The sequence below is a fragment of the Bubalus kerabau genome, chromosome 4 (genome assembly GCF_029407905.1).
Source record: "Bubalus kerabau isolate K-KA32 ecotype Philippines breed swamp buffalo chromosome 4, PCC_UOA_SB_1v2, whole genome shotgun sequence".
NCBI classification, from domain to species: Eukaryota; Metazoa; Chordata; class Mammalia; order Artiodactyla; family Bovidae; genus Bubalus; species Bubalus kerabau.
Window position 1 is genome coordinate 137,409,395 of NC_073627.1, and position 12,449 is coordinate 137,421,843.

General features: G+C 43.5%; 1 protein-coding gene across 1 annotated transcript in view; it reads right to left on the reverse strand.

Moving 5' to 3' along the window:
• Positions 1-6,022: 6,022 nt before the first annotated feature.
• Positions 6,023-12,449, reverse strand: part of LOC129650985 (tumor necrosis factor receptor superfamily member 10A-like) — a 33,284-nt gene continuing 26,857 nt past the window's right edge. The window contains exons 10-11 of the mRNA XM_055579734.1: positions 6,426-6,478; positions 6,023-6,234 (exon numbers count right to left, since the gene is read on the reverse strand). Coding sequence (XP_055435709.1) covers positions 6,023-6,234; positions 6,426-6,478 — 265 coding nt within the window. The remainder of the gene's footprint in view (positions 6,235-6,425; positions 6,479-12,449) is intronic.

Consider the following 12,449-nt stretch of genomic DNA (forward strand, 5'->3'; position numbering starts at 1 on the left):
CAAGAAGGACTCCACATAATTTACTTTTCATAAGAATTTTAGATCTTCAGAGGAATTCTCATTAAGCTGAATTAAAATGCAAGCTTTAGTTTACAATGGAAACCTTTTTTGGTATTATGTTTCTATGTTGAGACTGAAATTTCATTATTTATGTATGATATCTTAAACAATACTTTGTGGCTATTAAAATCATATTTTCAAAACCTTTAATGATATTTCTAAGCACTTATAGTGGAAAAATATCTAGGAATAGATGATGATCCCATACAGCCTTAGATGACAGTACAGATGTGTTGAATGATAGTTTTCAGATTGTATTTATTTTTAATCGAAGAATAACTGCTTTACAATGTTTGGTTGGTTTTCCTCATACAACAACACAAATAAGCCATAAGGATATTATCCACTCTTTGGTGAGCCTGCCTCCCACTTCCCGCTATCCCACCCTCTAGGTCATCACAGAGCTCCATGCTGGGCTCCCTATATTATATAGCAACTTCCCACTAGTTAGCTATTTTGCATATGGTAGTGCCTATGTTTCAATGCTACTCTATCAATTTGTCCCACCCTCTCCTTCTCCAGCTGAGTTCACGAGTCCTTCCTCTACATCTGTGTATCTATTCAGTTCAGTTCAGTTCAGTTCACTGGCTCAGTCGTGTCTGACTCTATGCAACCCCATGAACCACAGCACGCCAGACCTTCCTGTCCATCACTAACTCCCGGACTTTACCCAAACTCATGTCCATTGAGTTGGTGATGCCATCTAACCATCTCATCCTCTGTCGTCCCCTTCTCCTACCTTCAATCTTTCCCAACATCAGGGTCTTTTCAAATGAGTCAGCTCTTAGCATCACATGGCCAAAATATTGGAGTTTCAGTTTCAACATCAGTCCTTCCAATGAACACCCAGGACTGATTTCCTTTAGGATGGACTGGTTGGATCTCTTGCAGCTCAAGGGACTCTTAAGCGTCTTCTCCAACACCACAGTTCAAAAGCATCAATTCTGTGCTCAGCTTTTTTTTATAGTCCGACTCTTACATCCATACATAAGTACTAGAAAAACCATAGCCTTGACTAGACAGACCTTTGTTGACAAAGCAATGTCTCTGCTTTTTTAATATACTGTCTAGATTGGTCATAACTTTCCTTCCAAGGAGTAAGCGTCTTTTAATTTCATTCCTGCAATCACCATCTGCAAGGAAAGATATAAGCATCTGAATGCAGAGTTCCAAAGAATAGCAAGGAGAGATAAGAAAGCCTTCCTCAGCGATCAGTGCAAAGAAATAGAGGAAAACAATAGAATGGGAAAGACTAGAGGTCTCTTTAAGAAAATTAGAGATACCAAGGGAATATTTCATGCAAAGATGGGCTCGATAAAGGACAGAAATGGCATGGACCTAACAGAAGCAGAAGGTATTAAGAAGAGGTGACAAGAACATACAGAAGAACTGTACAAAAAAGAGGTTCACGACTCAGATAATCACAATGGTGTGATCACTCACTAGAGCCAGACATCCTGGAATGTGAAGTTAAGTGGGCCTTAGAAAGCATCACTACCAACAAAGCTAGTGGAGGTGATGGAATTCCAGTTCAGCTATTTCAAATCCTGAAAGGTGATGCTGTGAAAGTGCTGCACTCAATATGCCAGCAAATTTGGAAAACTCAGCAGTGGCCACAGGACTGGAAAAGGTCAGTTTTCATTCCAATCCCAAAGAAAGGCAATGCCAAAGAATGCTCAAACTACCGCACAATTGCATTCATCTCACACGCTAGTAAAGTAATGCTCAAAATTCTCCAAGCCAGGCTTCAGCAGTACGTGAACCGTGAATTTCCAGATGTTCAAGCTGGTTTTAGAAAAGGCAGAGGAACCAGAGATCAAATTGTCACCATCCGCTGGATCATCAAAAAAGCAAGAGAGTTCCAAAAAAACATCTATTTCTGCTTCATTGACTATGCCAAAGCCTTTGACTGTGTGGACCATGATAAACTGTGGAAAATTCTGAAAGAGATGGGAATACCAGACCATCTGACCTGCCTCTTGAGAAACCTATATGCAGGTCAGGAAGCAACAGTTATAGCTGGACATGGAGCAACAGACTGGTTCTAAATAGGAGAAGGAATATGTCAAGGCTGTATATTGTCACCCTCCTTATTTAACTTATATGCAGAGTACATCATGAGAAAAGCTGGGCGGAAGAAGCACAAGCTGGAATCAAGGTTGCTGGGAGAAATATGAATAACCTCAGATATATAGATGACATCACCCTTATGGCAGAAAGTGAAGAGGAACTAAAAAACTTCTTGATGAAAGTGAAAGAGGAGAGTGAAAAAGTTGGCTTAAAGCTCAACATTCAGAAAACGAAGATCATGGCATCTGGTCCCATCACTTCATGGCAGATAGATGGGGAAACAGTGGAAACAGTGTCAGACTTTATTTTTGGGGGCTCCAAAATCATTGCAGATGGTGGTTGAAGCCATGAAATTAAAAGACGCTTACTCCTTGGAAGGAAAGTTATGACCAACCTAGATAGCATATTGAAAAGCAGAGACATTACTTTGCCTACAAAGGTCCGTCTAGTCAAGGCTATGGTTTTTCCAGTAGTCATGTATGGATGTAAGAATTGTACTGTGAGAAAGCTGAGCGCTGAAGAATTGATGCTTTTGAACTGTGGTGTTGGAGAAGACTCTTGAGAGTCCCTTGGGCTTCAAGGAGATCAAACCAGTCCATCCTAAAAGAGGTCAGTCCTGGGTGTTCATTGGAGGGACTGATGCTGAAGCTGAAACTCCAATATTTTGGCCACTCATGCGAAGAGTTGACTCATTGGAAAAGACTCTGAGGCTGGGAGGGATTGGGGCCAAGAGGAGAAGGGGACGACAGAGGATGAGATGGCTCGATGGCATCACGGACTCGATGGACATGAGTTTGGGTGAACTCGTGGAGTTGGTGATGGACAGGGAGGTCTGGCGTGCTGCCATTAATGGGGTCGCAAAGAGTCAGACGTGACTGAGCGACTGAACTGAACTCAACTGAACTGAATGTATTGAGAGTGCTCTGTCTAGATGATGGAAAAACAGTGAGGTTTCTATATATATGTATCATTTTAATCTTCTGCAGCAAATATGTCTAAGAAAACATATAATAAATATTATTTTAAAATATACAATGTTTGACCCTGTTTATAAGAGAGGCCTTTTTAATATGATAAAATTTACTTTAGTGTAATTATTTCTCCCAGCAAACCGAATGTTTGTAAGCAAGCATTTCCTTGAACAATGCTAATTTTTTTTTAAACATGAACTAATCTTTTTTTATTTTTTCACGTATTTATTTATTTTTGGCTGCACTGGATCTTATTGCTATGCTCAGGCTTTCTCTAGATACAATGCACGGGCTTCTCATTGATGTGGATTCTTTTGTTTTGGAGCATGGGCTGCAGAGCGTGTGGGCTTCAGTAGTTATGGCACACCGGCTTAGTTGCCCCATGGCAAGTGGGATATCCCTGGACCAAGGACAGAACCTGTCTCCCCTGCATTGGCAGGTGGATGCTTAACCACAGGCCCAACATCAAAGTCCTAAAAAAAAAAAAAAATTTTTTTTGAAAGGGGAATTCCAGCCAGTTTCTACATTTGCAGTAATCACAGTGATTCAACAGTAACAGAGTGAATTTATTTACTGGTCCCATACACTGAGCATCCAATGTCCATGACCTTAATCCTCATTTGTTGCTGTTGTTCCATCACTCAGTTGTGTCTGACTCTGTTACCCCATGCACCGCAGCATGCCAGGCTTCCCTGTCCTTCACTCTCTCCCAGAGTCTGCTCAAACTCATGTCCACTGAGTCGGTGATGCCATCCAAGCATCTCATCCTCTGTCACTCCCTTCTCCTCCTGCCTTCAATCTTTCCCAGCATCAGGGTCTTTTCCAATGAGTCAGTTCTTCCAATCAGTTGGCCAAAATGCTTGTTGTCCAAAGGACTCGCATGAGTCTTCTCCAGCACCTCAAATGATCTAGAAAAATAATTAGTATGAAAATATTGCCATTTTAACCATCTCCTGAACGTGCCTTGCTTTATTTTAGAAAACTCATTTCCAGATTTCCTGCTTTTGTTTAGAAGAAGGTAAGAGAGCAGGCTGACCAGGAAATGCTTCCTGACCTAGATCTCTAGCTAGGAACTGGGGTTTGTGCCGTGGGGTGAGAGGGTGGAGCTCTGCAGAGCCTTTGTGTAATTGTGGCTTTATAGGGTAGTCACGGGTCTAGAACAAGCTTGATTTTCGGCCAAAGCTCCTCATGTTATTTTCAACTATTATAAAAGGAAATGAAAGGGAATAAGATGTAGTGTTCTGGTGCTATACTGTTTTTGTTTTGTTTTTTTAAAGCAGGATGGTTATGTAGAGTCTCTGAGCACAGCAAAAAGGTTTATTTATTTATTTATTTCCTCCTCCTATTTATAGCCAGATCAAATTCTTGAGAAATCTAGGTAAGGGGCCGAAGTTGAGGTTAATTGGTGTTAAATCCAGGAGAACTGGAGGAAGCCAGAAAGATGGAAGAAGTGGATGGGCTGCAATCAGTAAAACCGGCACCCTCCTCCTGCAGCACACCCCTCTGAAGTGTAACCCACGGCGCTTTGTCTTCAGTCAGTCCCTCCCGCTGGCCCCACGAGGACAGGAGAGCGATCAGCTTTGCCCACTGAGCACAGGGGTGGTTGGCCCAGTTAGTCTGCCCTGTGTTAAGAAATTGGGCCTGCAGCCCAGCACACAGGGCACCAGACCCATCCATTCTGTGTGTTTTGGCAAAAGTGGCTGAGGATCACAGTCCAACAAATACCAAAGCTGCTTCTGACTCCAGACTCACTCCTGAGTGCATTTTCTTTTATAGTATAATCAGGCTCCCTCCTGATTGCACTTTGTCTCAGATTCCATAAAACACATGCTTTTGTTGAAAAAATTGATTTGCATTGTCACTTCTGAACTATGTTGATAATATCGTATCTGACATAGCAACAGAGTTTGTTTTTTTGTTTTTATTTTCACTCAAGCAGGGTTCTGTCTTCAAAGAAGACAGAAGAATGACCTGAGAAGTGTCACTCTTTTGGAGGCCAACGCTAAGGTGAAGGGTATTGCAATATCCAGGGAGAGGATAATTCTAAAAGATGAACTTCAATAAGGTACTTCTGAGCATATTTTCCATGTTTTTTAGTAGATGAAAAAGATCCAAATATGGAGAAGGAATGGCAACCCACTCCAGTATTCTTGCCTGGAAATCCCATGGACAGAGGAGCCTGGGGCCTACAGTCCATGGCATCACAAAGAGACGGACACAACTTAGCAACTGAACAACAACAATACACAATCAGGCAGATTGTGAATTGGGGAAACACTGCTTGATGGAAATGTAGAATAAAATGGAGAGTGAGGTGACCTAGCAATATGGATCATAGAGTTTTGGAAGAAATTAAAAGTGTATAGAATAATAGTTGGAGAAGGCAATGGCACCCCACTCCAGTACTCTTGCCTGGAAAATCCCATGGACGGAGGAGCCTGGTAGGCTGCAGTCCATGGGGTCGCTAAGAGTCGGACACAACTGAGCGAATTCACTTTGACTTTTCACTTTCATGCATTGGAGAAGGAAATGGCAACCCACTCCAGTGTTCTTGCCTGGAGAATCCCAGGGACGGCGGAGCCTGGTGGGCTACTGTCTCTGGGGTCGCACAGAATCGGACACGACTGAAGCGATTTAGCAGCAGAATAATAGTTGCAAATATTCAAGCAATAAAATCTGTGGCTAAAGGAAAAAAAGAAAAACATCCAAATAAAGAAATGCAAGTATTTGTAAAAACAGTTAAAGATCAAGCTTCTGAAATTCAGGTGACAATGATGCTCACTGAGAGTTGTACGCTATGAGGTCTTCATCACAGAAATCTTCTTCCTATCACCAGGGTGTGTATAGAAGGAGAAAAGCCCATGGGGATATTGGCTTACATGAATTGGGGGAATCTTAGATTGTTTTTACGGCAGTGCCAATTAGTAGAGGCCCATAATCCACAGGCGATTTCTTAACAAGACTTGGTTCGCATGACTGTTCAGATTGCCTGAGGAATGAGCTGTCTGTCCAGCAGGGAAGTCATCCACCAAGATGTGGCTGTTAGGACCTGTATCGCTGAGGATACACTTCAAGTTAAGATCGCAGACAATGCCTTCTGCAGAGACTTGTTCCCCGTGGACTATGTCATTGCCTGGGGGACAATGAAAACAGGCGGGTTTGGTGGACGGCCCTTGAAAGTCTGGTTAATAATGAGTTCTCCAGTGCCAGTGACCTGTGGGCCTTCAGAGTGATGCTGTGGGAGCTAGCTTTTGACTCTGGGCCAAATGCCCTACGTGGACATGGACCCCTTTGACATGGCTGTGTGCCCTAAAAGACGGTTACCGCACTGTCCTGAGGACCTGTTTGCTGTGCTGGCTTGTTGCTGGCCCTTCGATCTGGAAGGGAGAGCCCAGTTCTAGCAGCTGGTCATGTATAGCCACCTCTGCCATGTCCTGATGATTACAGATGAGTCACTAATTGCACCACATGTTCAGCTATATATCTTGAAAGAAAAAGATCAAAGAATTTGTGCACCTGCCTTAAAACCACCACAGGTAAATACTATTAATAATCTTGTTTTTCCTTCTTAACCTTTTAAAACACTTTTTTAAAAACGTTTTTTCATTTCATTAATTATTTTGCTATGTTACTTTTGATAACTCCCTAACATACTGTATGGGTCTAACACCAGTAACTTAACCAGAATCCCATTGGGAACATTTTAATTATTTTGAAGTTTTTGACATTTGAAGAATACTACAAAAACATTTTGTCACATAAATGTCTATATGTGTCTTAGTCACTCAGTTGTGTCCAACTCTTTGCAGCCCACCAACTGTAGCTTGCCAGGCTCCTCTGTCCAGGGGATTCTCCAGACAAGAACATTGGAATGGGTTGCCATTCCCTTCTCCAGGGGATCTTCCCAACCCAGGGATTGAACCCAGGTCTCCTGCATTGCAGGCAGATTCCTCACCATCTGAGCCAGCGGGGAAGCCCAAATGTCTCTATAATCCATGATTATTTAACAAGGCTAATAGGTAGACAAATGGTCATTAGTGTGGAAATGGTTTCAGCAACTCAGAGAATGGAGCAAAAGCCAAGTGCTTAATAAGACATTGTCTGGACACTCTCCAGGGAGGGAGGGGTGGAAATCCTGGGAAGTGGTTTGCATCAGGAAGATTCCAGACTCCTGTGGGATCGTAGCATAATGGAGGACAGAGACAGCTGTCAAAGCCGGAGGCCTGTTGCTGTGATTCAGCAGGGAGAGCATGAGGTGTGCCCGAGGGGACAGAAAAGACAAAAGAAACCAGAGGAAGAGCAGTCAAGTGCTGAGACATGGCAAAACCTGAGTCTGAGGAGTCAAGAAAAAACAGGCCAAGATGACTCAGGACCCAGGAAAGGGATGGGTGAAAAGTCACTTCATGTTCTTGTGGAAATCTATTCCAAAAACTGAGTTTTGTATTTTCTATTTGTCCAACTCAGACTATTGGGGGATGTCAAAAAATCTTTAAAAGTTTATATGTATTTAATGAAATCCCATAGAGTGAATGTTTAACATCCAGGCAGAGAGACTGTGTGCACCCTGCTTATCTTTACTACTGGGGACAAATTTCTGGCCTTTAATCCTATTATCTTCAGTTTATAAAATGGACATGACATTTTTCAGATTTGCTTAAAGTTTAAGTTTTTTGAGCAAAGATTGTGGGCAACTTTGCTTAAAGGTTGTTTGAATGGTTAACAGGACCTTTCAGGGGGTGCTAGTGGTAAAGAACCCTCCCTGTCAATGCAGGAGACCTAAGAGATGCTGGTTTCATCTCTGGGCCAAGAAGATCCTCTGGAAGAGAGCATGACAACCCACTCCAGTATTCTTGCCTGGCGAAGCCCATGAACAAAGAAGCCTGGTGGGCTAAGGGCCATAAGGTTGCAAAGAGTTACACATGACTGAAGCGACTTAGCATGCAGCAAGCACAAATGGTTGACAGGCCTTAAAGGAGAGGTTGGCTACTGCCCTGTAGGGACTAGAGGTTGTCCCCTGCCGATCAGGGCCGTGTACTCACATTCTAGGCTTCTTTCCTCCAAAAGAGGCTTTGTTTCTATTCCAGAAGAAAATACAGGATCTTTCTTACTGAGGAGAAGAGCAGGAGTTGATGTGTCAGCCATCTATTTAAGCTCTGAGTTTCATAACCTGGAATTGATGCATAAACCCCACTGCACACACAGGTACACGTGCCTCTACCCTCTCCCGCTGTGGGGAACCAGGGCTAAGTGTACTCGGCAACGAAACAGTCTGATCCTCGATCCAGAGATCTCACGACAGGATGGTGTGTGCACAGTTGGCTAGCACGTATGTTTGTATGCATCCATATGCACTTGTATACTGGTATATACATGCTACCCAGGTGTACATGCACACTCATAAAGACTCACATAAATAATGTGGTAAGGTAACTCAATAACTCACAAGTAGGATCTCAGACCTGTCAGAATTTCAGACAAAATACCGAGAAATGGATCAACAGAAGCAGTGGCATGTCTCAAGATCAGGGTAAAAGGATGGTGACTCCTCCCCAGCTCCCACACCCCACCCTCCTTTGCCGAGTTGCTCACTTGCTCTGATGAAACAAGCTCCCATGTTTTGTTTAGCCCTATGGAGAGGCCTGGGCTTCCCTGGTGGCATTGGGGGTAATGAACCCACTTGTAATTGCTAGAGACCTAAGAGATGCCAGTTCAATCCCTGAATCAGAAAGATCCCCTGGAGGAAGGCATGGCAACCCACTCCAGTATTCTTGCCTGGAGAGTCCCATGGACAGAGGGAGCCTGGTATAGGGTCACAAAGGGTCTGACACAGCTGAAGCGACTTAGCATGTACACACACACATATGGAGAGGACTGGGTTCCCTGGTGGCTTAGCCGTGAAGAATCCACCTGCCAATGCAGGAGACTTGGGTTTGATCCCTGGGTTGGGAAGATCTCCTTGAGAAGGAAAGAGCAACCCACTCCAGTATTCTTGCCTGGAGAATTCCATGGACATAAGAGCCTGGTAGGCTACAGTCCATGGGGTTTCAAAGAGTCTGACATGACTGAGCAACGACTAAACAATAAATGGTGAGGCCCACATCACAAGGACAAAGGACAGCCTCCTGCCAACTGCCCCCAAGAACTGAATCCAGCCCCCACCTCACGTGTAAGCTTGGAAGCACGTCCTTTTCCATTCAGGCCTTGAAGGGACCACAGCCCCAGTCTGGTGAGACTCACTATCAGAGAACCAACCTACACTGAACCATTAGAAATGGTGATGTAATAAAGGCTGTGACAAACCTAGACGCCGTTTTAGAAAACAGAGACATCACTTTGCCGACAAAGATCCGTCTGGTCAGCGCTATAGTATTTCCAGTAGTCGTGTACGGATGTGAAAGCAGGACCATAAAGTAGGCTGAGCACCGAAGAACTGATGCTTGTTTAACCGTGGTGTTGGAGAAGACTCAGGAGAGTCCCTTGAACAGCAAGGAGATCAAACCAGTCAATCTTGAAGGAAATCAACCCTGAATATTCATTGGAAGGACTGATGCTGAAGCTAAAGCTCCAATACTTGGCCACCTGATGGGAAAAGCTGACTCACTTGAAAAGACTCTGATTCTGGGAAAGACTGAAGGCATGAAAAGAAGTGGTCGACAGGATGAGATGGTTGGATGGCATCACCGACTCAGTGGACATGAGTTAGAGCAAACTCTGCGAGATGGTGAAGGACAGGGAAGTCTGGCATGCTGCAGTCCATGGGGTCACAGAGTCGGACATGACTGAGTGACTGAACAACAACAATAAGGCTGTAGTGTTAAAACTCTATGTTTTAGGTTAATGTCCACTAATACGTGCTCTTACCTATCCTGTAAAACTGCTCAGATGCATCCCATATGTGAAATGTTAGTCGCTCAGTCATGTCCGACTCCTTGTGACCCCATGGACTGGGACTTGCCAGGCTCTTCTGTCCATGGGATTCTCCAGTCAAGAATACTGGAGTGGGTTGCCATTTCCTTCTCCAGGAGATCTTCCAGACCCCGGAATTGGACCCGTCGCTCCTGCATTGCAGGCAGACTCTTTATCATGTAAGCCACCAGGGAAGCTCAAGCCTGTTGATTATATAATATTGCCCCTAACACCCTCAGCCCCCCACCCCTCAGCTTCTCATAAAGTGTTAACAGACACACAAAAAAATGGAGGCCCAGTCAGTCTTCTCCATTCAAGGACAACTTAGGTGATCTGATATAGGGGTCTCACACAGGCAACACTGCTTCTCAAGAATTTATTTTCAAGTAATTATGAATTCACCTCTTCCTCCTGATTTGTGATCTAAAATATTTTTCTTCCCACTCCTGATGTAGTATGTTCACAGGCAGGAATGGGGGCAGTCAGGGGGTGTGCAGCTCTGCACGAGCACCTTTGCTCTGGGAAAGGGGACAGGGCTGGGACCACGGGGCTCCCCCAGGAAATCTAGGTGGGTAGGGGATCCTACCCTAAGGTCCAGGGGAAGGGAGTTGTGTCTCCATGAGCTTGCAGGGCTGAGCCACCAGACCCACTGTGATGAGGATGCACAAAGGACAGAAGGGGAAGGTGGTCCCAGAGTGGCAGGAGGCTCACAAGTGAGGGGCCACAGAAGAACCCCAGCAAGCAGGGCCCCACCAGCCCTTCCCAACAGCTCTGTCAGAGCCAGTCTGCACCTTCAGGGAGCCCAGCAGGCCCAGACAGGACTCAGAGACACCACAGCGGGGAGGCTGTGCAGGAGCCTGGCCAGGCTGGGGCCTCTCTCCCAGGGCAAGAACGGGGAGGAGGTGACAGATGAGGGGCTGTATTCAGGTCCCCCAGGAATCTGGCATCTGGAAATCTTGAAGCAGAGCAGGAGACACACCCATGCAAGATGAGCCTGAGGCATAAAGGGAGAAGGAAGGAGTGGGTCACACAGCAAGAACACACCCCTGTACCCTTCACTCAGAACTGCTCCAGAGAACCAGAGGATGGGGAAAAAACACACACATGCCTCTTTTTATATAAAATTACATATTTAATTTGGTCACAAATTCATAAAATTGTATATTTCATAACAGTTTGATAGTTTTTATACTTTTTATAACATTCCACATTTGTCAAAATGTATAAAACTATATATAAAATTATAATATTTGTATATAACATCACATATTTAATTTAGTCACAGTCATAAAATTGCATATTTATATAAAATTGCAACATGTTTATGTAACTGCCATGTAATTTGGTCACAAATTCATCCAAATGCTTATTTATATAAAATTATAAAATTTGTATATAACATTGCATATTTAATTTGGCCACAAATTCTTTAAATTGCATGTTTATAGAAAATTGCAAAATTTGTATATAACACTGAATATTCAATTTGGTTCAAAATCATAAAATTGCACATTTACATAAAATTATAAAATTTGTATATGACATTGCATATTTATTTCTTTTGTATATTTAATGAATTTTAATTATCCAATTTTTAGATGAGATATAGTATTATGGTTGCTTTTTTATTTTTTAATTTAAATTTATTTATTTTAATTAGAGGCTAATTACTTTACAATATTGTATTGGTTTTGCCATACATCAACATGAATCCACCATGTACACGTGGACATTGCACATTAAAATTGGTCACAAATTCATTACTGAGGAGAAACCTGAACAGGCATCCAGTCTTCAAGTAAAACTTTAAATTGTCACATTCACACTGGCATAAAGCAGTAATGCTTCCCGGATGGCTCAGCAGACAAAGAACTCGCCTGCAGTGCCGGAGACACAGGACACGCAGGTTCGATCCCTGGATCGGGAAGATCCCTTGGAGTAGGAAATGGCAACTCACTCCAGTATTCTTGCCTGGAGAATCCCATGGACAGAGGAGTCTGGCAGGCTTAGTTCACAGGGTCGCAAAGAGTCAGACACGACTGAGTGACTAAGCACCCACCGGGAAGCAACAAAGGAGTCAAGTTTCACGTTTCTTGAAGGTTCTCATTAGTAAAACACACAAGAAACGGGTACAAATGAATACACATGACAAATACTGACAAGGCTGATACTCTAGATGGGCACTCAAGGAAGTCTTCTGAGAAAGGGACAAGTGACCTGACACTTGACTATGTATTTTTTTAAACTGTTTTACAAATGCACATGCTTTTTGTAACATATAGGTGACAGTTTCAAATTTTATTGTATCTTATTTATTTTAGCTGTGCAGACTCTTCACTGCAGCACACAGGCTCCTCTAGCTGTGATGTGCAGGCTCTACAGCACATGGGCTCAGTTGCGGAGCACATGCTTAGTTGTGGTATGTGGGATCTCAGTTCCCCA